The sequence below is a fragment of the Plasmodium inui genome (assembly GCF_000524495.1).
Source record: "Plasmodium inui San Antonio 1 unplaced genomic scaffold supercont1.21, whole genome shotgun sequence".
In the NCBI taxonomy this organism is placed as follows: Eukaryota; Apicomplexa; class Aconoidasida; order Haemosporida; family Plasmodiidae; genus Plasmodium; species Plasmodium inui.
This window is the reverse complement of record NW_008481855.1, coordinates 338,408-361,835: the sequence shown is the minus strand read 5'-3', so window position 1 is coordinate 361,835 and position 23,428 is coordinate 338,408. Positions and strand designations below refer to the sequence as shown.

The 23,428-nt window shown below is 40.8% G+C and overlaps 4 protein-coding genes across 4 annotated transcripts; 1 reads left to right on the top strand and 3 right to left on the bottom strand.

Annotated features, from left to right (window-relative positions):
• Positions 1–668: 668 nt before the first annotated feature.
• Positions 669–3,419, bottom strand: C922_04308 (hypothetical protein; the record flags this gene model as incomplete). The annotated part of the gene is made up of 1 exon (XM_008819893.1): positions 669–3,419. One exon carries the CDS (start codon positions 3,417–3,419, stop codon positions 669–671), a length of 2,751 nt encoding a protein of 916 aa, XP_008818115.1.
• Positions 3,420–4,184: 765 nt separating this feature from the next.
• C922_04307 (hypothetical protein) lies at positions 4,185–4,729 on the top strand (the record flags this gene model as incomplete). Its single annotated transcript, XM_008819892.1, has 2 exons — positions 4,185–4,287; positions 4,500–4,729. The coding sequence occupies 2 exons, from the start codon at positions 4,185–4,187 to the stop codon at positions 4,727–4,729; spliced, it is 333 nt and encodes a 110-aa protein (XP_008818114.1).
• Positions 4,730–5,111: 382 nt separating this feature from the next.
• C922_04306 (dynein heavy chain-like protein) lies at positions 5,112–20,298 on the bottom strand (the record flags this gene model as incomplete). Its single annotated transcript, XM_008819891.1, has 2 exons — positions 5,112–5,357; positions 5,557–20,298. The coding sequence occupies 2 exons, from the start codon at positions 20,296–20,298 to the stop codon at positions 5,112–5,114; spliced, it is 14,988 nt and encodes a 4,995-aa protein (XP_008818113.1).
• Positions 20,299–22,147: 1,849 nt separating this feature from the next.
• On the bottom strand, positions 22,148–22,441 carry C922_04305 (hypothetical protein; the record flags this gene model as incomplete). Its single annotated transcript, XM_008819890.1, has 1 exon — positions 22,148–22,441. The coding sequence occupies one exon, from the start codon at positions 22,439–22,441 to the stop codon at positions 22,148–22,150; it is 294 nt and encodes a 97-aa protein (XP_008818112.1).
• Positions 22,442–23,428: the final 987 nt, after the last annotated feature.

Genomic DNA, 23,428 nt, shown 5'->3' with positions numbered 1-23,428 from the left:
GCCCGATGCGTGCTTCCCCGTATACACCTCCCCATCTGCGTAACTGCAGAAGCTCAGGGGATTCATGTTTATATGTCCCTCATATGTATGAAAGCCTGTTTATGTATACATGTGAGTATGTCCACGCACTCAGCTTTGTATTTTTTTTTTTTTTTTTTTTTTTTTTTTTTTGAACCCTTTTAATTAATATTATCGTCGTATATATATCTTCTTACATGGAAACAATTTTTCCACTCTTCCCCATGTACACTAACTCTCCTTTTATTTTTTTTTTTAAACCACTTCCCCAATGATGTGTTAAAATGTGTTCCCACGCCGATCCAAATGGAACGGCAAAACAAATCGACGCGTTGTGCACTTTTTTTAAAAGAAAATGCTCTTTTTTTTTTTTTTGTTCCACGTCGTAATGAGGCATGGGCTGGTTAGAAGCGGAAAATATCAGACATAATAAAAAACAGATTGGACAAGTTTACAAGTGTGCCCTATGTGGGCGAGGACTCCACTAAAGTTTTCTCATCATTTGTAATGTTAAATTAGGTAGCATGCGAATACCCTATGGAACGTCTTATTATAACCTGCGCAATCAATACATGATTAGGAAGAAAAGAAAAAAAAAAAAAAAAGAAAAAAAAAACGCGACCATATTTTCGTCTTCCCCGATTGGTCCCTCATTCTGTTGTCCTTGCCCATATCTTCTCTCCTGACATTTCAACTTCTTTGTCATACTTCTCACAATTCTTAATCAAATTGTAAACCAGGAGCTCATTGCGTTTTCCGTACAACTCCCGCACCAACATCGTGGCATAGGAGGATGAGTTCAGGCTAAAGCTTAATATCAGGGCACCGAAATTTCTCTCACATTTCGTCATTTTTTCTTTACTGCTCCTATGACTTCTTGTTTCACTTTGAAAATGTTCATTGCTCCTATTTTCTTTTTTCTCTTCTGGGGAAGTATTGTTACACCCACTTGCATCCACATTATGTGAACATCTCCTCTTTTTATCCCTATCGATCGGTTCAGCTGGACCCCGACGTACAGACATTTTGCTATGCCTGATGACAGAGGTGGGGACGCTCTCCATCTCCCCATCGTCCCATACTCCCCTTTCGCTGCACCGATGCGCATGTACTTTCCCTTTTGAATTTTCATCTTTCTCAAAATTGGAGGAGGCATACAAGTCGGAGAGGAATTTCCTCTTCGGTTCCTTATACTGACAGAAGCAGAAATACAGATTGCCTGGCCTTGTGACTATGTTTCTAAAGACACAAGTCATTCCATACTCGTATTCAAATGAATTCACATACGTATCAAACTTTTTTATTGTATGTAAGGCTTGTTTAATCGGAATGGCATTACTTAATATATTATCGCTAGCTAGTCGAATGGGCTGGTTAACATTTTCCTTTTCATCCTTTTTTATCAAATGCTTTAGGAACCCACTTGATACCTTATCGTCATGCACCGTAAACAGCTCATCTTCGTGAAGGGTACACATGAGGTAGAGTAATATTTCTAAGAAAACGAGTCTTACTTGTCTTCCCCTGTATTTTCTGTACAGCTTTTTGAAGACGTTTAGGTAGGACAGCCTGGGAGGCATGCTGCCCAAGACGGGCAAAACAACATTATAGATGTTTGCACCTTTCAATTGGCCATCGCAGTAGAGAGATCCATCACCACTTCTACTGCCCCCTCCGCTGCTATCCCTTCCGCTGTTATCCCTTCCGCCACTATCCCTACGGCCGCTTTCCCCCCTGCCATACAACACAGCTATGTAATTATGCTGAGCTTTTGCTTCCCCCCCTTTCGACTGCACCTCCTTCACAAAGACGTAGTCCCCCTCTCTAGGCGCGGCACCGAAATTTTCCAACCGATACGAGGTTAACATATTGAATATTTTCGCGCTGTAGGAGTGCATGTGAAATCTCCTTGTCTCCATGCTTACCCCCTTAACACATGTCTTCTCGTTCTTGTAAAAATGGGTTTCTTCCTCGGGCGCGTTAGTATGCTCCCTGCCGGGACCATTCTGTGCATTGTCGACGAAACGTTTCTGCTTCTCCGTTTCAGCGAGTTCATTCGCTTTGTTTCGTCCATCATTGCGATCGGTGAGACCGCTATCACTGCTATAACCGCCACTACCACCGCTTCCCCTTCCGCGGCTATTCCTCTCGCACATGTACAAATTTCGCAGGAGGATGTACGCCTCGTACTCCGAATTGGTCAGATACGAAAAGAGGTGCTTGTTCGCGCTAGCCGGCTTGCCCAGATCGTCACGCGGAATCGCGTCGCTCCTTTTAAGCAGCTTATTCGTTTTGTGAGACAAATAACGGAACGCGAAGGTGGCGTTCTTTTTCTGATATATGTCGCAAGCATTTTTCAAGAAAATCGTCAGATTATCTTTAGTAGCATTTCCATAAAATCTTTTATTTTCAAAAATGAGAGGATCTAAGACATGTCCTATGTATCCTTTGTAGTCCCTGCGTATTAAGGCCTTCCCTTTATTGAAGGTATTTTTATATACTCCAAATCTTTGCATTCCAAAATAGTTTATAAACCCATGTTTTTTAATCTGGTCCAATTTATGCCTTAAATAATCCTCATGTGTTTGTACATTTCTGAGAGCTACCACGAATCGATTGCCACTATGTGCGCCTAACTCGATTTTTTTCTGCACCTTTTCAAGGCTACAAATTTGTATCTTCTTCATTTTTTTATCATTCGACAGACCACTGCTCATCATGTTCCTTATTTTATGAAGGTGCATGATGCTAGTGGAAATTATCTGCGTCGACACACTTCTTTTGTCTTTAAAACCTGCGTAGTAAAAATCTTTTATGGGGATGTTCGTACTTTTACTAATTTCTCTGATGGCTTCTTGTGTGTCTTTGTTCACCTTATACAGAATAAAATTTATCCATTCGTTTTCCTCATCTGGGGAGTTACTTTCCCCATCTTGTTGTGGCGAACTGTAGCATCCATCGTGATCTCTCCGCTCTTGCGCGGTTTCAAGTTTCTCGGCTGTTACATTGTGCTTTTGTTTAGCCTTATCACCACCATCTAGCTTTTCGAGGCGGTGTCTCACTTCGTCATTGGCGTGGTCACTCCCAAGCTCACATTGTACCTTCTCCCTAACATAGCTCAAATTCAAAACATTTTTATCTTTCCCAATTTCATAGACGTGAAAATCTTCACATCTATATTTAAAGATACACACGAGGTCGTCTTTTTTTTCCTCTCCATCGAACCCATTTTCACCTAAGAAATCGCTCATAAAATACTTGATCCCGACGTCCTCTTCTAATAAGTAGCTAGCTGCAAAATGACGCACCTCCTTTGTAAAGTTCCATTTTCTTGCTAACGGTAAAGTTACATTTTTCCTGCTCCTCAACAGCAACTTGTTTGTGTGCCATCCCAGAAACATTATCTACTTCGCCTTCGTACCTGTTTGTCATTACTGCATTTTAAAAGGTGTAGATTTTTTTTTTACACCGCTTGGCGAATCGGGCGTGGAGACGAGGAGCCCACAGAAAAAAACATATCAAGGAGCAACCGACTTTACATATGTAAGCCCACATGTACTTTTACGCGCCATTTGGCATTTATGCAAATTTTATGCACTGAGGAGTGGCCACATTTAGTGATCCACTAAAAACCAAATTAAAAGAGTGACCCTCGAAGGAGCAGTGAACCTCGTCAATTTTGCGATGGCTCACAAGTCACTCTCGCGTACTTTTCATGGTTTTAAAACGTCGAAAAAATACTTCTACGACGCTCACACGCATGTGCCTCGTGTACATAGGTATAGATGCATGTATAGGTATAATTATGCACCTGTTTTAGCACTCCCCTACGCACGTGTGACATTTCTGCAGCACACGAGTTTCTAAACATATGCGCCTTCGCCAGTTGTCCCCAATTAGCACTTTTTTAGGTAAACGATAGCTCCACCTTACCACAAACATTTCGAAAGAGCGTTATTCTCTTTGTGCTGCTTATCCTTATCTCTGCCCGTTTGTGTCATTTGGCAACTCTGCTTTTTTTTTTTTTTTTTTTCCTCTTCTCCGCGTTTTATCCTCACCACCGTTATATGTTACTCCACCCTTTTTCAAGCCATTTAATGAACCCCTTTTTTACTGAATTACTCCCCAAGAGTGAACCCAAATTAACCTCAACTTCCCCACCCCCGATGAATAGCATAAAGGACAAGCTTACTAAGGAAGTAAAAAACTTTAAAAGAACTGCGTTGCTTAGGGGAAGTCCTGCGTTCAGGATTAGCGTATGGTTTTCTGGTAAACTCAAGAACAGAGTGCAGATAAGGACCTCCAATCGAAAGCATTCCCACGTCTCAATTTTGTGTGTGCTATCTAACATGCATATCATGTGTAGACGCATCTATGCCCCACGTGAAGACTACAACGTTCCGCTGTATTCCACTTATCAGTTCATATGATCCCCTCTCACACATACAAATACACTTCACTCCCCTCCCATTTTTTTTTAGGAATAACCGTTGGACTCACTTGGATTCTCATCAGCGAGTATAACAACCCGAAGAGCAACAACATATTCATTAAAAAAAAGGAGGCAGATTTTTTTACCAGAGAGGAAATAGAAAAATGGAACAAGCCGTACTACTCCAAAGGTGAATACAGCACAGTGGTTATGGACTCTAACATGACGGCGGACGAAAAGAGGAAGCACATACTGAAGGGAATAAATAACACCAAATGAAGCACACAAAAGAAAAAAGAGTGATGGGAGGGGACGTGCCCTCCCTGCGATGCTGCAAAGATTCTGTTACTACTAAGTTGGTGAAAGTCCCTTCCATTTTAACGCATTTTTGGTGGGCACCATTGCCCAGTTTTTGCAAAGCGGATGTTCCACAAGGGGGAGGCAAAATGGGTACCGATGTCGATGCAACCAAGGAACTCACACTTGAGGAAATAACATCACATGTGTGACGAATCACAAAATAATGGAGATCAAAGAACGAAGCGAAGAAGGAAGAGTAGAACGAAAGGCGGTACGGAAGGTGCTGCGAAGGGTGGCAGGACGGGTGGCACGAAACAGGGCCCAACAATTAAGCAGCCTTTGCCGTGCCCCCACCCACCCGTCAGTACGTTTTGGATAAAAATATGGCCACCCCTCGCTGGTACCAATTTTCCTGCAGTACCCCCCGCGAAACGGGAAATTTCCAGAAGCCGATAAAGGATCTCCTCGACTTGTTCAAATAAATTGGCAACTCCATAAAGGTGGAGTTGGATTCTTCGCTTATTTTCTTATTAAAGATTTCCTTCTTTTCCCAGGTGATGGTTACTGGGGGGAGGTCGATGGCCAGTTCGTCACTTAGGGTAAGGCACTGCGCAGGGTGAAAAGGGAAGAGGCGGGAGAAAAGGGTGTGTGTGAGGTGTGGCGCGTGTGAAGTGATGGCAACAAATGGGGGCAGTAATTCGTCGATAACAAATCCGCGGTAACAAATCTGAGTGACAACCCCGTGGTGACGAAATTGCCAAACTTTACGCCGCATGCCCCCAGCTGGACCGCCCATCTCCGCTTACCCCCTCCACGTCGCTCCACTGGGCGCCCTCGATGGACAAACAAATTATCGTGAAATGAACCGTGTCGTCTAGCAACCCCGCGGGGCTTGGGCCAATGGCCACTGACAGCTCCAAATCATCCAGCGAGTTCTTAAATTTAGCAGCAGACAGTTGCCTAGTCGCTGTAATAAACGCCCTTGGGTAAAATAAACCACCCAGCCATATAAAATGAATGGACAATTTCTTGTCCAACTTAAAGTGAGCCGTTATCGTGTCGTTATTTTTCTGATGATAATCTTCCAAAGTAAGATCATTACTTCTGCTCCTGTTCCTGCTTGTGCCCATGCTCCTACCTCTGCTCATACTTTTTTGTTTGCTCACATTTGCTTTCCTTTTTTCGTTCATCTCTTTAGTTATAACTATTATTTGATAAAAACGATTAATTAACTCTTGTATCCAATTTGTCAAATTCAAGTTCGTTGCATTCCCATCGACAAGCCAACTAGGTGGGACGTTGAATGAGTTTAAGTCCTTAGCAAGTGCTCTCAATTTATTTGTGTATTTTAATTTTTCCTCTAGGACATTTTTTAGCTGATTTAAGTTCCCTCTAATGACCTTTAAAAGATCCCTAAAGAGGTGGTTCTCCCTTTCGAAGCACCTAAAAACGGCGTTACTCATATTTTCTTCATTTCTTTCCAAATCGGGAATGTACTGAGGTAGGCTATCCAAAATTTTGTTAATGAATAGGACATTTTCGTTCTGTGAGTACAGATGCGTAACCTTGCTTGCGGCGGATGATTCGGATAGTTCGCTCTCCTCAGAGGAGGAAGCACCTTTCTCGCCCAAATCCATCATCGGACCCTTTGTCACATCGCCGTCACCTGGGGAAACCATGGGGAAGACTCGCTTATCCCCTTTTCTGTACAATTCCATGTTCACGTCGTTCTCCCCCCCTAGTGCCTTCGTCAGAGTAGCATGAGGCAACGGCTCATAAACATCGGAGCAGCTTTTACTATACAAGATGTTCCATTTCCTTAAAATGCTAAAATTCGTTCTGGTGGTTAGCAACCCTTCGGCTTGTTTTCCGAAGCCGAGCCATGCAGGTAAATCAGTGTTACTCATATTACTTGTCCATTTTAGGTAGTCATTTAAATGTCTGAATAGATCTGGAGATGTTAGAGAATCTTTTGTGGATGAACTCTTACAAATGTTTAATTTAAAATCGGCTTCGAACGAATTAGAATTCATCAAATGCTCAATGAAGGTGTCTAAAATTTTCGAGTCCACCAGATTGTCCAGCCTACCACCGTACACCACCTCATTTAGTATTTTTTTAATGGCATCCCAAGGGATGTTGGAAGGGTCTATATGCTCAATGACGCTCTTCCCAATTTTTGTGGATGCTCTGTCTAGCCAATTATCTACAACGGATAAAGCACAAGCTAAATCGGAGTCACCAAATTCGTATCCCTTGGTCCATCCGATGGGGATGTATCTCCTTCTTTCCAAAATTATTGCATGTAGGAAGGAAACAAGGAAGTACAATCTCATTCTAGCAATCTTAGGATCTTCTAAATTTCGGTTTTCTAAAAATAAAGAGAATGTTCGCAGTATGGACGATTTAATACCTACCGGTGGTTCAAACATGAAAGTCAGCGATATACGTAGCAAATTGGGAGGAATTTTAGGGTTTATTTCCATCGTCATAAATAGTCGAAAATTATGATTTGTCGTGGCTTTGTGTATGTTTTTCTCCAACTGATGGAGCCACTTGGGGGATAAGTGAATATTTTTTAGTAGAACCCACCCTCCATTTTTTTGAGCCGATGATATGATTTTTTCTGCTGAGATGTAGCCTTCTTCCGAACCCATTGCGATGGAAAATAGGGACACTCGACATTTCTCACTCAGCTGTTGCACCTTGTTGCTGGGGTCAAATCCAGGGGCGCTTATCAGCACTATGGGAATATTCCCACTGGCATTTTCCTTCACATATTTCTCAAACTCGATCGTCGATAATTCAGGAATCCACAGGAAGTCCTTTCCTAGGATCACATTTATAAGTTTGTTAAAGCATTTGTCTAACTTGTCTGGTCTGACTGCCTTAATAATTAGTGACTCCTTTAAACAGGCTAAAATTTGTTCTTCCTTCTTTGCACCATTTTGCATGAATATGTTAATATTATCCGAGCTGCTCAATTTGTGAGCATGCTGCGGATCTACATTTCGACTCAGGACTTCCCCCGATTCGTCACTCTTCCCATTTTGCACACCAAAATCTGGGGCCCTCATTATGGACGAAATTAACTCTTCCGGTTCAGTGGAATGAATCAAATGGATCCACTTCTCCTTGTCATTTTTTATACTCTTCTTTAAATTTGCAAAAGATTTATGTTTCACCAAATTGTTCAATGTGCTTATCTGTTCATCGGTATAATCTGGCAATAACCCTTTTTCAATTTTATTCCCCTCCTCGGACAGTACCGCTGTATCTATATGATGACTACCATAATGATCCTTCAGTAAAAAGTGTAAGTGGTTTGGGTCTATATATATACTCGGATTGATAACACCCTTGACGTAACACAACTGTAAGGCGAACACGTATCTATCCTCTTGTATCAACCCCCGAGCTACTCTGTTGTACGTCAAAGAGAATAGCAGATTTTCTAAACACTTCAACCTTTCTTCGTAATCATTATTGTTCTTCCCACTTGAGGGGAGTTCCTCCTTACGTAGCATATCTTTCATCAAATTAAAAAAAAAGTTCAAATCATATTGATATAAAAAATTGACGCTTCCTAAATGTTGCAGGATGAAATATATCCTCGCGGATCCCTGCGCTAGGAATAAGTACTGGTTACTCACGTTTTCAATTTCTACCATCACTTCTTCGGCTATGGTTACTTCCCTAGACGCTTCCGCTGCTTGCACCTTCAGTTTTTTCATTGTGCTTATCACATTATCATCATCCAGTATGTTCCCCTTTACGTGGGACAGTTCCAAAAGCAACGATTCTTCTAACTCTCTTATCTTCACTTTGTATTCGCCTTGCAGTTTTAGCAAATCGCACCTCTTCTTATCAATGTCGGGTCTCTCATTTTTTAGTATCATATTTAAGCACTGGTTCTGCAGAGAAGATGGCGTTAAGGTGAAATTCACGAACGTCACTCGGCTGCACAGATCTGGGGTAAACTGAAAATGTGCATCCCTCGACGTCAGAAACAAATTGAACGCGGGAGAGTAATCAATTTCTGAATCTCCAATCGTTATTAATAAACGACCGCCTTGCTTGTGCGTTTCTTGATTTAGCACCGAGTTCAGAATTGCATCTACCTTTTCCACATCATATACGAGCAAGGTGGACCCAAATCGTAGGGCACTCTCTAAATTTTTTATAAAATTTTTATCAGAAAAGGAAGTTTTCACGATTTTCTTCTCCCTATATTGGTTAAGCAAAAAGGTGCTGGCCTGATCTGATGGGTCTATAATCATGGGGTACCTTATGTAGCTGTTTATAATAATGGCATTCTCTATGGACAACTCATCACTCGGCAATTCATTCGCTATCCACTGCAACCTCTCCGAGGGTTTAGACAAAAATTCTATAAAAGATAAATCGTGTCTATGTTTTATATGATGCATTTTTATAATTTCCCCCCAGTTTTTCTTCAATTTCTGTCTCTCGTAATGTTCAAAGAAGCCAATGTACGCACAGAACGCTGCCGCTATGAGGCAATCCCCCACAAAAGTTTCGGAAGCTGCCTCCAAATTGATGAATGTCTCTGACCATCTTTCCTTCTCAGATTTTAAATTCTCAATCAAGTTAATAGATCTATTTATTTTATTTTCCACAATTTCCATTTCTTGCTTAATGCTCTGCACTTGGCTAATTAGCTGGGCATAGTCATTCTTATATTGCACTAATTTTTTTTCCAGCTCCGAAATGATGTCCTTCTGCTCATTGTACTGATCCTCCGCAATTCTTGTTTCTTCCTGCAGCTTCTCAATCTCGTTTTCCAACGGCTGAACCGTTTCTAATATATTTAAAAACGTAATAACTGATTCGACCCATTTCGCCAATGGACCAGCTGCGCGAGATGCCTTATTTATCCTATCCACGTCCCAGTCACTATGACTTATTCGCTTCTTAATTTGGGCACTAGTTTGTGGCTTTACCATTTTTTTGTCCAAGTAAAGCACTTTATTTATAAAATCTTGACCCTTCATAATTTTCCTAGCATCTTCCCATGTGACGCTTTTATCTCCTTCATTCATGATAAGTATGGCAACAGCTTCCACTGCATTTCTTACCAAAATGGGAGGGTTGGCCATAGCCCTTAATTCGTCAAAATTTTTCTTAGGGATATTTTTAACTGCTTCTTCTGCTTCTCTAAATTTGGGTTCTACTTCACTTAATTCTTTTCTGACAATTTCTTTTCTCTGCTCTATTATGATAAATTGTTCATCTAACTTTTTTGCTAGAATTTCCGCTTTCTTTTTTTTGTCTTCCGTTTCGGCTTGCTGTTCTATCATCAGTTTCATTTTTTCCTCCGCTTCTGTATCCTTTTCTGCCAGGGTCTTTTTATTTATAGCTAGCGAGCACCTCAACTCTGCCACCTGCACTTCTGTATCCTTTAATTTGTTTAACCCTAAATTTAGGTGCTTCTTCTGATCAGAAACTTCTTCCTTCTTTTCCTTGATAATTTTCAAAAAGTGTTTAATGAAATCGAGAAAGTCCCTCGGGGTCATGTAATTATATTTATTGCCTTTCTTGAGAAGAACTCCGTTGATCCTTACAACAGAATTGTGAATTTCGACTATGGCTCTGGATAGATAATACGACTTGTTATCCTTATATTGTATCTTCCCTTTTATAGGGCCCTCCTCTACACTGTCCATGTGGAAATTCTTATCCGGTAGGTCAAGATTGTAAATAAATTCACTCGCAACTTGCAGTAGGGCACTATACGGCCAGTCGCCAAACCAGTCTATCACACATCGGTTGAACAAAGCCGGGGAAGTCGCTTGCCTGTTTGCAAAATCCGGGTTCGCTGGGTTCATGGTAAAAACGATGTGCAAATTTTTCTGAACCTGCTTTGTGAATTTCTTAAATATGTCTGACTCGTCTAAACCTACATTGGACCCGTACGCAGCTTTACACTCATTTATTAAGGCGGTGTAATTATCGCCTTCGAACAAGCCAGGCACTTCTCCACTAGCTAGCAAGGCATTCATTCTTTCTAGAAAGGCGGGTCCTAAAACGTTGGACTCGTCAAATATGAATGTTATTTTTTCTTCCTTTATGCCAGATCGCTTCATCACACTTCTTAAATCGGCCTCAAACGATTCAGTGCAGTAATTGCGTCCAGCTCGAATTTGAAACACGGACAGCCCGTTAATCCATGAAACGAAGCGGGACAAAATGGTTTTTCCTGCCCCGGACGCCCCGACGAGTAGCAGATGTCCCAAAGGCAATCGCAAAACTCGATCTATTCGTGTAATATGATCCAACACGTCGTCAAAAAGGACCAGCTGCACATTTATCTCTTCCTCATTAAAAACTTTTAACTTTGCCTTTATCAATTCCTTCAAGTCCTTCTTGTCAATTTCTTTGTACTCATTTTGCACGTACGAAGTGAACAGAATTGGCCTCTCCAAATCGGCCTCCCCAATGCCAGGGAAGCAAAATTTGAATATATCATCAATAATTTTATCCGTTTGTTTTTTCTCCTTCTTGTAAATAAGTCTATCTTGAAATATTCTTAGCCCCTCGCAGATGCACAACCGAACGAGGTCTCTTTTTTCCAAGTGGTGCCAATCTTCCAGCGTTTCGTATAAGGCCAGCTTCCACCTCGTAAGTTCTCTTGGGCTGTAAATATAATGAGGCTGCATATCTATTGTAAACGTTTCAGAAAATTTGGTGTAAAAATTCACCATCGCCAGAGTCAAATTGTCAGCCATGTGAGACGATTCCCCAAATTTCCGCAAAATGGCTCTATTGAAGGTACCATATATTTGCTTGAGAGATTCATATCCTGGAAAATCTACATACAGAATTGCCGTGTGCCTAAGAAATCGATTACTCAACGGGTTTCTTCCCGCATCTGTTGGAGGGTTACACGCTCCAGCAAAAGTTATTCTCTCTATTTTTACCCAGTTCCATTGATTATTGTTAGAATCATATTTCCAGAAACCTTGCGATTCGTAGATCTGTCTCATGAACATGATGATCCTCTGTGTGTCATACTTGTCTGGGGTTGGCAAGTTTATCTCATCAGCGAAAATGATAAGCCATTTTCCTGGCTGCACCGGTCTTAATACCAATTCACTAGTTGTCTTCACATACTCACAATAGTGATCAAATGTCTGAAGAAGCAAATTTGGTAAAGAGCCCGAAGAAAAATTTAACGCAGCGATGTCAAATTCGGATGATTTCTTCAGTACAGATATTAAGGTCATTGTCTTTCCGGATCCTGGAGGTCCACACAAAATGAATGGCTTTTTTAAATTTAGCCACCCTTCCAAAACAGTCGCGTGCCTTATCGTATCCATTGTTTCAATCACAAGAGTTGCATCGGATACTTCTCCTCTGTCTACATCTATCATTTCGACTCGCTCTTTCCAGCAATGCCATTCGCCGTCTTCAATATTCGGTTCGTAATCTAACAGCGTTCTTGGCCCATCCGACGAATCAGTGTCGTCCATTTGCCTACTCCTCGACAACTCGGCTGGCAACGGAATAGAACATATGGACTCAACATATGTGGAAAATTTTTCCCGAGACTCCAGATTCAAAGAACCACCTATTCCCCACAATATGCTCACAACTAGCCATTTGGAGATATACTTTTCTATATCGCCATCCGTTATGGCGTTATTTGTCTTCTCATTTTTTACAACTAAATTGTCAATCCCCTTTTGCAACAGAAGGCATGTACTTTCAATAGCCCTTATATATTCATAATCCATCACATGATCGAAATTGTTAGCACCCAAAAGGCACTGGTGCACAAATTCGTTTTCTTCAAAGTAGTCGATAATGAGGTTGATCGCCCTAGATGCGATGCTTTTAAGAGGACATACATTCAATTCATCTTCATTTTCATCGAAAAAGATGTGCGAATTTTTCTTCATATGATCCATTAAATTGTCACTCATCCTTACGTTTTCGTGACTACTACTCAGGGAATCATTTGACGTCCTCTGCATCGTTGTGGAGTCATTCATATGTGCACTGTCATTCCGAATGGCGCTGCTCTCATTGTTGTTCATAATGAAGGCCTTAAATCGGTCCATTTTTCGTGGGTAATCATGATTACCATATTTTAGCTTCGCTAACTTATGCTTAAACAGCAGGGTAGGAGAGAGGATGTCCCTAGAAAACCATATCATACCACACCTACTGACAGTCGCCAATGTAGCATGCTTCAACGTATCGACTTCGAACAAAATGCTCACACTCTCAGGTATCGGTAAACGCTCTCCATTTGGCAAAGTCAACAATTTATTATCATCCAAGACACTATTCAAATTTTCAGCCCATTCAGGATCTACATCTCCGTCAAAAATGATCCAGTGTCTCTTGGTAGCATTCCCAGACTGTGCTGAATTGTAAAGAATTTTCCTCAAAATTGCTGTAAAAATTCCATCGGTCCACTCCAAATTTATGTTGTCTAATTTCCCATAAATTTCTTCCTTGTCTAAAGACTTCGCATCGATAATGTAACTCACCCCTTTGATGTTGTCTAACGCTTCCAAAGCATCTAGCAATACTTTCCATGCGCTACTTTTTCCTGTCCCAACCTCGCCCACTAACATAACCCCGTGTTGCAATTTCATTATCTGATATATCTGGCATATTTTCGTTACCCATTTTTCTTCAGGGGTATAGAACCTTGACTTGCATATGCGATGAATTTCGTTCACCAGTGCCTTTTCTTCAAAGGGGGCTACATTTATGTTGGGGAATACACCAGTTAATAAGCTTCTTATCAGAACAATATCACTCGAAACTAGTTTTGGATAAACCGTATCGCACACTGATTTGAGAAGTAAGTTTTGCTCCATTTCAACTACGCTTTCGGTGGGACTCTCCGTCTTGGCGCTGCTCCCCTCTTTAGTGCTTCCTGTGGTGTTATCTCGACTTGTTTCTTCTTCCCCTCTACCATGTGAACCCTCCAAAAGAGCCTTCCTTTTCAAATTACCTGCAGAATTCAACACACTCTTGAGTGATCTCAATCCGAAGTCGTAGTGAGGCTGCTTTGACAACTGCTCGGAACATAACTCAAACAGAGACACAATTTTACTTGACAAATGCTCTGCACTGATGAAGCCTTGCGAAAATAGAGTTACTTCAACTATTAGTTGCTTATTCGGCTCGATCATGGCAAAGCTTCTAAACAGCTGCTTCAGATTGTCAGGCAAGTTTGACCTCCCAGCGTACCCTGGGTTCATGGTTACAAAAATGCCCACATTTTTATTTAGCCCTATTTTTTTGTTCAAAATTTCAATTTCGTTTTTTCTCTGAGCTAGACTCATTTGAATCGTTAAAATTTGTTCAGACACAGCCGATAGGATTCTCTCCTCTAGTCTGTTAAACTCGTCGAAGCATCCCCAAGCGCCCACTTGGCACAACCCAACGAAGATTCTCCCCATAGCGGTGAAGTCAAACGACTCATCACAGTTAAAAACTAGAACGTATCTTCCAAGTTGAGCCCCCAATGCCTTTACGCTCTCAGTTTTCCCTGTCCCAGCAGGTCCGAAGGGGTTCCCCCCCAATTTCATCTTCAGTGCCTGGGTTAGGGTTAAGAAACACGCATCGGTTAATTTAGTTTGAACTAACTTTTCGCACATGCCAAGGTATTCATACCCGTACTCGAACGTCGCATCTGCCATTTTTATCAACAAATTTACGTCACTGTTTGTTTTGTCAGCATCCCAGTAGAATCTCATATACTGCAGCCAGGTAAAATTATGGACGCTTCGAACGTTTTTTTCTCTGAGGACACGTATAACATCTCTCTGGTGGACCAACTCTGTTATCATTTGCACAATTTTTTGCCTGGTCCTGTGATCCTTCTGCTTGACGACGCTCACAGCTAAAAATTCTAGGAGGGAGATGCATATTTTTTCGCTCCTTTGGAAAATGTTCCCCCCAGGATTTTGCTCACTGGAAGAAGTATCACTCCTTATCGCCCCATCTTGCATATCCCCTTCAATGTTGGAGGTCCACAATATCTGCAGACATAGCAAAACAATTTGGTTTGGGTACTTCGATGCCCATTCCAGAATTTGGTTGTTTCCCCTAGAATTGGCGCATTCGAGTATATCCATCTGTAGGATCTCCTTAGCAGCCTTGTCTAGACAGTTCTGCAGGGTACTCTTCATGTAGGTCTCCAACGTTATGAGCCACTCTTTTAACGTTTTATAGGCACTTAAACAAATGGGATCTTCAAAAAAGATTTCCTCCCCTTCTCTAGATGACATTCCAAGTATCACATCACTGGTGTTCTCCCTTATGATGAAGGAGCTAATTCCTGCAAACATCTTGTTCACATTTCTTTGGATCACCTTAGCATCTTTGGAATTTCCAATCATTTCTAGTAAATCTTCATCCCCTACAAAATAAAATCTTGGGAACTGATTTCTTTGTTTTTCTAGATACTCCCCCAGCGCCTTCTGGATCTTAGACAGCGAATCGGATAGCCGATCCAGCTGCTTCTGAAATCCTTCCATCTGAAAAAGTTCCATCAGCTTCGGCTTTTCACTCGTTTTCCTCATGATGTTAATAAAATCAGTATCGATAATCTTGAACCTGTTATATTCTTGAGGTAGTAGCGACTTGATATCTGAGGACCCTTTCAACACACCTTCTAAGTATACCCACTTCCTCTGTACATTCATCCAGACATCTAACAAATTTCGTAACCTATTTAACTTTTCATCCCAGGTGAGGGTCTCTTCTTCGAAAATTTTCACGTAGGAAGATATCTTCATGGATTGCAGAGCATTGAGGTGATCATCTATGGTCGAAAAAATGTCATTCCATCCTTTTATCAGTTTGCACTTATTTTGATATTGAACAAGTTCCAGTTCGTATTCATTCCAGGTGTCTTTCAACCCTCTGAGGAATTCTTCCAATGCCATTTCGCCTTGTGACTGATTCAAAATTTCTCGTAGAGCATTCTCATGTACGCTCAAATTCAGGGACCATAAATTTCCTAGGGTTAACTTGTTGTAATATATCTTGATTTGCAACTTGTGCAGTATCAATCTCCAATGTCTGTCCTTGAGCGACTCGGACTTTAGGTCCAACAACAATCCATACGTCCTTAAATACTGTTGTATTTCTCCTTGGACGTTGTCAAATATTTCATACTGTCTATATTTTGCGGGTATTCTCTTTATACAATCTAGTAACCCATTCAGTGTGTTTCTAACATGTTTCGGTTCTACATTACACCACAGCATTTTTTTCACCTCAGAGATGGTAGAGTAAATCGATTTTAACTCATCCCATATTCCTTTCACGCAAGCTATTTCTTCTTTCAAAATGTTTGGGGATACATGGAAGCCATTTTCTGATTCTTCGCTACGAATTTTCATCAGTTTTTTTATCCTTTCTGCTATTTCGTATTGCCCATTACTCACATCAATTCTGCTTTCAAATGCACTTATAATTTGTAAAGCCTTCGTACTGTTTGTATTCCCATGGGATGGTTTATTTTTGTTCCATTCCTCAAATAGGACCCTAATGCTATTCTGCACGTTGGCATCGAATTCGAGAACTAGGCTTTGTATATATGGAAAATAATCCTTTACTAACTTTATTTGATAACTGCATATTTGATTTACCGTCTCAACTTTCCCAATAACGTTATCGATGTAGACCCAGCTGCTTGGAAAGACGTACCGTTGTTTCTCCAGAAGCACTTCGCTCTGCTTCAGCACATCACACCTACTGTCCCATTCGGAACCTTTGGTGCTAATCTGATTAATTTTTTCTATAAATTTGTACACACTGTTGCATATTTTCGAGAGAACCTCCATATCGCGTGTATTGATAATTGCTATGATATCCTTTGGGGCCATGGACAAAATGTGCATGGCTGTAATTTCCGACTGGTTGGTCACTTCCGCCTGGAGAGTTAAGTCGTTCAAGGCGTTCTCTATCTCCACCTTTAACAGAACAATTTTTTCAGATAACTTTTTAGAAAATTCAGATACTATTTCTTTTTGCCAATTTTCAAACTTAGAGCTCACCTTCGACTGAAGAATTCTATAATCTATGACAATCGGTCCGAAGTTCTTTTCCGTATCGAGTGTATCAAATGTGTATTCAGTTTCCCGAATTTCGTTCATGAAGCCTTTCCACGTTTGTATGTCTTCACCAAAGCTTGTGATGATGTCTGCGATTTCGATTTTCCACAGGGTATTATACTGCAGCCACATGGACTCGTATTTCCTCGCCTTTTCCACTGTGTCATTAATGCATTCTATCGCGTCGTCGTACACTTTCTTGTCTATAAAATAGATGATGTGCCTATATGTGTTATCCAGTATGACGTCACTTGTAACGCCAAAATCCTTTTCTTTCCTTATTCGGATAGTTTCCTTAGTCCTGTCTTTTTTCTGATATATGTTCTTCACCCTAGGAATTCCGCAAATGATGTTTATGGCCTGCGCCAGCCTGGAGTACCACATCTGCCTCATCGTATCAATCGACGGATGCAGATAAAACTTTTGATTGATTATCTTAAATTCGTGCGTCGTTTCCTTCATTATGAATTTTTTCCCCTTCTGGTTTCCACTGGTCCAGTTTACAAATTCACCTGTCCAGGCTTTTATGACCTCCTCAAGTCGAGCTGTCAAGATTTTATTCAAAAGTGTGTTCAGCTCGTCAATCCAGATATGCACATTTCGGTAATGCTCCAGGTACAGCTCATCCGCTTTCTCCTGAATGGATTTCACCAATTTGGTAACTTCTTTCCCCTCGATGTTTATTTCGCATGCTTTTATCCTATCTAGGGTATCCAAAACGAAGGAATTTTTCCGCACGGCTTCATCCACCATGGACTCGAATGTGTTAACCACTTCGGTCAGCTTCCTTACATACGTCTCCAGCACATCCGAATCCCAGTGTAGTCCAATCCCCTCCTTGATTTTCGCCTGGACATTATTATGTATGGACGCCACCAACTTGGTTATGGTCGAATTGAAAGGCATTGCCTTGGCTTCGTTCTCCATGAAAAGGCATATTTTCATATAACTCCTAAACGTATTCTGCAGGGTTAGGGCATACGGGTATATCAATTTTGTCTCATCGGCCTTCACCTTTATAGAGTACGGGACTCTCAAATTGATGGACTGTAAGTATCGAACCTCCTTAAACAAGTTAAAAAATTCAAAATCGTAGTTTGCCATAATTTCGAAATTTTTTACTCCCAACTTTTTTATCTTAATGATTTTCTCGTACATGTCGAACTTATCTGCGTTCTTAACCCCCTTGAGCCATTTTTCAAACGTCTTATTTTGCGACAGGAGGGTCTTAAAATTATCAATACTCTGCCGCAAATTCTTCCCTTCAGAGTGTTGTTCCCATCCTCTTCCCAGCACATTTTCTATCCTCTTAAGGGAGTCTTCCAACTTCCGTTCAATCTGTTTAGCCCAGATGATGGACCCAGCCACCAAGGGAATGTCCCTAATGGTTGACACCTTTTCGGAGGGGCTTTTCACATACCCATTGATGTACACCATTTGAAGTTTCCTCAAATCGTCCACAACAATTTGTATTAAGCTATTTTGGTACTCCTGAATGGCGCCTCTAATTTTGGGTCTAAAAAATAACGGGTTGAATTTAGAGAAGGCGTTAAACATTTCTGTCGACGTTTTGGCCCCTCCCAATTGGTCCCTCAACTTGAATGTAATTTGCGATTCCACTTTGTTAACTCTGGACTCGTAAGAGAGTTTCGATTTTTCCCACATCTCTTCCCCCGTTTTGGACAAGTCCAGAGCATCCAAAGATAAAAAAATATCATACGCTGAATTTATATCCTTCAGGAGATTAACTCCCACTGTTCTGTCATCCCCAAACACCTTTGTGATAACCGCCTTAAACTTTTGATGCTGCTTCCTGAACTTCCTTATTTCGTCTAACCTTTCTTGCAGATTTATATGTTCGAATACCATTTTGGCAGGTGCCCTTTCATTGAAACTCCTCTTTTTTATAAGTTCTCTCACCATATCTTTGAACACTCTCATTTCGTCATTCCATAGGCGAAACACTTCCATGCATCCAGAAATAAGGACGTCGAATTCTTGGTAATCCATGCTTAGTAATGCCTGCGGTGACAGTACCTTTTTCAGGGTGTTCCCCAAATCTCTAGACAGGGCCTCCACAAAATTGTACGACCTCGATAGCGGATACTTCGTTGCATTTTTTAACTTCTTCAAATGGGTGAAGATAATTCTTACAGCCTGGATAATCTGCTGAATCGTCTGCGCACCTAGAAGGTCATCTATGGGGAAGTCCTTCATCAAAATGTTCACATTTAAGACGTACTCCTTTGACTGCTTCAGTTGGATGTCACTGTCGAAAGACATGGTTGCAAAGTACCTCTTGGCACTCTTCAAAATTTGTAATGTTAAGAGGACCTCAGGAGTCCTTAGCTGATTTTCTAGCTGAGACAGAGCATTTTCGTATCCGATCCAAAAATTTATCTCTGCTAATGCGCTTCCACTTTTAAAGTCTCCATTCAGTCTAGTTAGCTTTTGTATTTCTTCAACCCATTTCGTGACATCCTTTTGTAACTGATTTAGAAATTCTTGGGATTCACACAGCGCTTTTAACTTCTCTGGCTTTATTTCGTCTACGCTTGGATATTCCCGTACTAGCTGTTTTATCCGTCTGTCCACACTTAAGTTTATGATAGGAATGTTCAAATCGATTTGAGCATTCTTCATGGATATGAGAAGTTCGTTCAGCTTCTTCGATACATTGATCATTAAAACGTTCGATAGTTTATTTTCTCCTTCGTATGTTAAGTATTTATTGCCCCCTGCAATGGTACTACTAGCAGAGGTACCAGCGAGACCGCCGCTACTTTCAAGCTCTTTCCTGCAGTAACCGTTTGGAATAAAATCCTTAGCAGCTGCACTGTGGGCAGCACTGGAAGCGGCATCAAATATCGTGTTAAAACCTTGCGATAAATATAAGTATACTAAATCCAGGGGAGTATCACAATCGTGTTGTCCACAGACAAACATGAGCAATTCGTTGGACAAGTTTGTTTTGTTATTTCCTTTGTCTATCTGGTGGTGCATGGCTAAAAAGTTTTCTTTGTTTCGTTTCATGAAAGCTATTGCAACACATTTAGTCACGCATTTGTAGTTTATGTTCAGCTCGACGAATAGGACATGCCCTGGTTCCTTCTCCAACTTCGCGCCGCGTTCCGCTCCTGCGGCTGCTGTGGATGCTGGTGTGGACTGAGGTGCGGATACAGTTGATTCTTCTTCTTGTTTAGCCCCTTCCTGAGAGGAACTTCCTGAGTGCCCGTTTCTGTCCGACCCCTCATTATCCGCGTCTTCTTTTTTTTCTTTCCCGATCACGATCATGTTTACATTTTTGTCGGCCATAAATCTTCTTATTTTCTCCTCTTCCTTTTTTGCCAACACAGATTGTAGCTCCTTCCTGGAGCAGTCCAAAACGGTTGGACATATTTCAAGGAAGTAGTTTATCAAGTGCGTTTTCTCCAGCTCCATTTTTTGGGGGGGTTCCTCCTAAAATAGGTTCGCCTGATTGGGTTACCTACCTTTTGCTGCACCTTTGCTGCCCTTTCGCTTCTCCTTCGTGAGGAATTCACAAGTCGGTTGAACGAATCGCCCAAATCAACTTGCTAAGCGTGCTTCCGTCGACACACCTTCCTCATGGCAGTGCCGCTAATGGGTGAAATTCCACGCGGACGAAGCGGCTTCACCCGTTTAACTCCACAAAATGAACGCTCCAATGGGGAATTCGCACACAGGAAAGGAAAGTCTAAAACGGCGGAAAAAATAATTAACACGTGACTAAATGTAAATACAGTTACATATACTCGAAAGGCCTGCACAAGCAACGGGGGGAAAAATATATATTAAATGCCCCCTACAAGCCCACTTCTCATCAGAGTAACGAAGGCACAAGAAAGGAAAAAAAAAAGGCAGAAAAAAATTAACACCCTCTGGTGCAAATACCGAGTTTATTCTTGCATATCTTTTTCCCTTTTTCCCTTTCGTTAGAACAACAAACGTAAAGTGAGCAATGCAAAATGTATATTAACAAAGTACGTTAGATCAAAAAAAAAAAAAAAAAAGCCTGTCCACAGGCACGTAAAAGCTAACACAGAAATAATTTCATTGAATTATGGACTTTCTGATCTTATCGCAAAGTCTTATATTAACATTTTTCCGCAATTTTTTTTCACCACAAAGGGGTAGACATACAGGAAAAGTTTCTTTCTTCTTTGAGATAATATAAATCAGGTAGATAAAATATCCTACGTATATATTAAGCACTTTTTATGCAAAAATAAAGGTCTTTTTTTTTTTTTTTTTTGACGTGTGCAAGGATTTCTACATACAAAAACAGTGCACGGAATGCACCCGGGGGAAAATAACCTTTTTGTTTTTTTTTCCTACGTTTAATTTTCTACTCCATTTTTTAAGACTGACATGTCGTACAAATTGGCGAAGACTTAAATTTTTTTGTCTATTAATACCAGAATAGATCTTCACAAAATAGTCATTTGTTCTGGCCCAGGATGGAAACGTGAAAAGCCCACTGTCCTTCCCACGTTGGTAAATATATCCCCCAGTTTGCACATGTACATATGCACACCTTTTTTGGAAAAGATCAAGGCACATGTTCCTTTACATAGTGGCAGCATGCATGCTTATGGACATGCCTCATAGTATATTGTGGACGACTTTTTTGAAGGACGCCTACAACCCTTTTGTGGCAAAACGTTTTTCCCATTCAAAGGGCAATTTGCAAAAAGGAATTCCTTCACTTTTTACGTATCGTTATTATTTCTTTGATTACGTGTGCATGAACGGGTTAAAAAAAAATAAATAAATATAAAATAAAGGTGTGCACGCGGGAAGCCTTCAAGCGGTGGAAATGCTCCAAACCTATTCACACTGCGAAAAGGAAATCTTCACCATTTTCTGGACAAAAGGACATCGTAACAACCAAGAGTTTTTTCCTTTCCTTTTTCGTTTTGTTCTTCTCATTATGAGGAAATCCCCCCTGCAAACTCTTCCCCTATTTTTTTGCGTACTAACACTTCTTCATGAATGGGGGTACATACGCACACGTGTATCCCTGCATGCGCGCACTTATGTATGTACACCCACGCGAAGTAAATAATCCTCCTCATTAACATCCTGACGCTGCAAATTACATAACCTACAATAAAAAAAAACAGATCATTTTCTGCAAATCGTGTAGACGTACCAGTCATTTTAAGGACACCCCTACACATGCACACGTGCACACAGACAAGTAAATACCCATGTGCAACGTACACGTGGATGCACAGCTGCTTACTGACGGAAGTGCGCTTCTCCTCTGTTAGCCGTGCTTGAAAATGAGAAACTCCACGTGATCTAACTTAAAATGTAACGCATTGTACACTTCGTGTGTACAGAAGAAGCCAAACTTATATCCTATAATAATGTGCCATCCCTTTTCATTATAATCGAAAACTTCTTTTATTTTGTCTCGCAAAGCTATCGTCGCGCATCTCCAGGAATTTATTTTACTGTTATTTATGTTTTGGTACACTTCCTTTGCCAAATCTATTAGTTTTATTTTTTTTTCCTGGTTCATATGTTCATACAGAATGTTACATTTGGGTTCCTCCATTGTTTCGCACTGTGTGTGCTTGCGCTTCAGCTTCCACTTGCGTTTCTAACTGTTAACGGCCGTGTTCGCGTTCTGCTTTTTTTTTTACCCGTGTGTCCACACGCCTGTATTTTTGCATGTGCATACTTCGGTCATTTTGGAAGAAAAGTACCTCCAAATGTAGGAAATTGGGGGGAGAATAAAAAAAGTTTACGAATAGGGAAAAATTGAAGTTGCCAATAAAAAATAGTATGGCCCTTGTGTGTCCCATCTTTTTTTTCTTTTTTTTTTTTAAAAGAAATTGACATCTGTAGATTTGCAAGACAAGTTCTCGCGTAGCGATTCGCAAATATGCATAAGCAATTCAAAGCGGTCTCATTTCAAATTTTTTCAATTCACATAATTCCTCCATTTTACCATTATATGTGGAGGCAAGTTTATGCTCATGTATGTTATTGTAAAAGGGAATGCGCGATGGAAGGAAAAAAAAAACGAACCGAACCGCGGTGAAATCAATTCTGTCCACTGTTCTTTTCAAGTGAGACGCTTTTTCTGGGCTCGAAACACATAAGTGCAAGAAGAGTAAATTCCCAATTTTCCATTAAATACACATCAGATTCGCCTTCTCCATAAGGAATGCATACCAAACTAATTTTGAGAAAATTACCCCCTCCCAAGCTACCACCATCGTTCACAAATTTCCTCCTCCCCTTCCAAAGGGGTTCCAAACGGGTGTCTGCCTCTCACCGCGGTGAAACTGCGTGGAAAAAAACATTTTTGAAAAATTAAGTTGCAAGAAAAGGTTATTTATTTATTTGTTTATTTTTCCACGGGAGTGTTCCACAAATGAGTAACAGAACAACATGATTCGACGCTCCCACCCTCTGTGAAAGGAATATTTCATGGCTGTTCGATTATGGCCAATTCACGTTTGTACAACGCTTCGTAAACGCAAAAGGGTTTTTCTCCTTTAGCGATAGTTCGTCATTTTTATGTGTACATGGAACT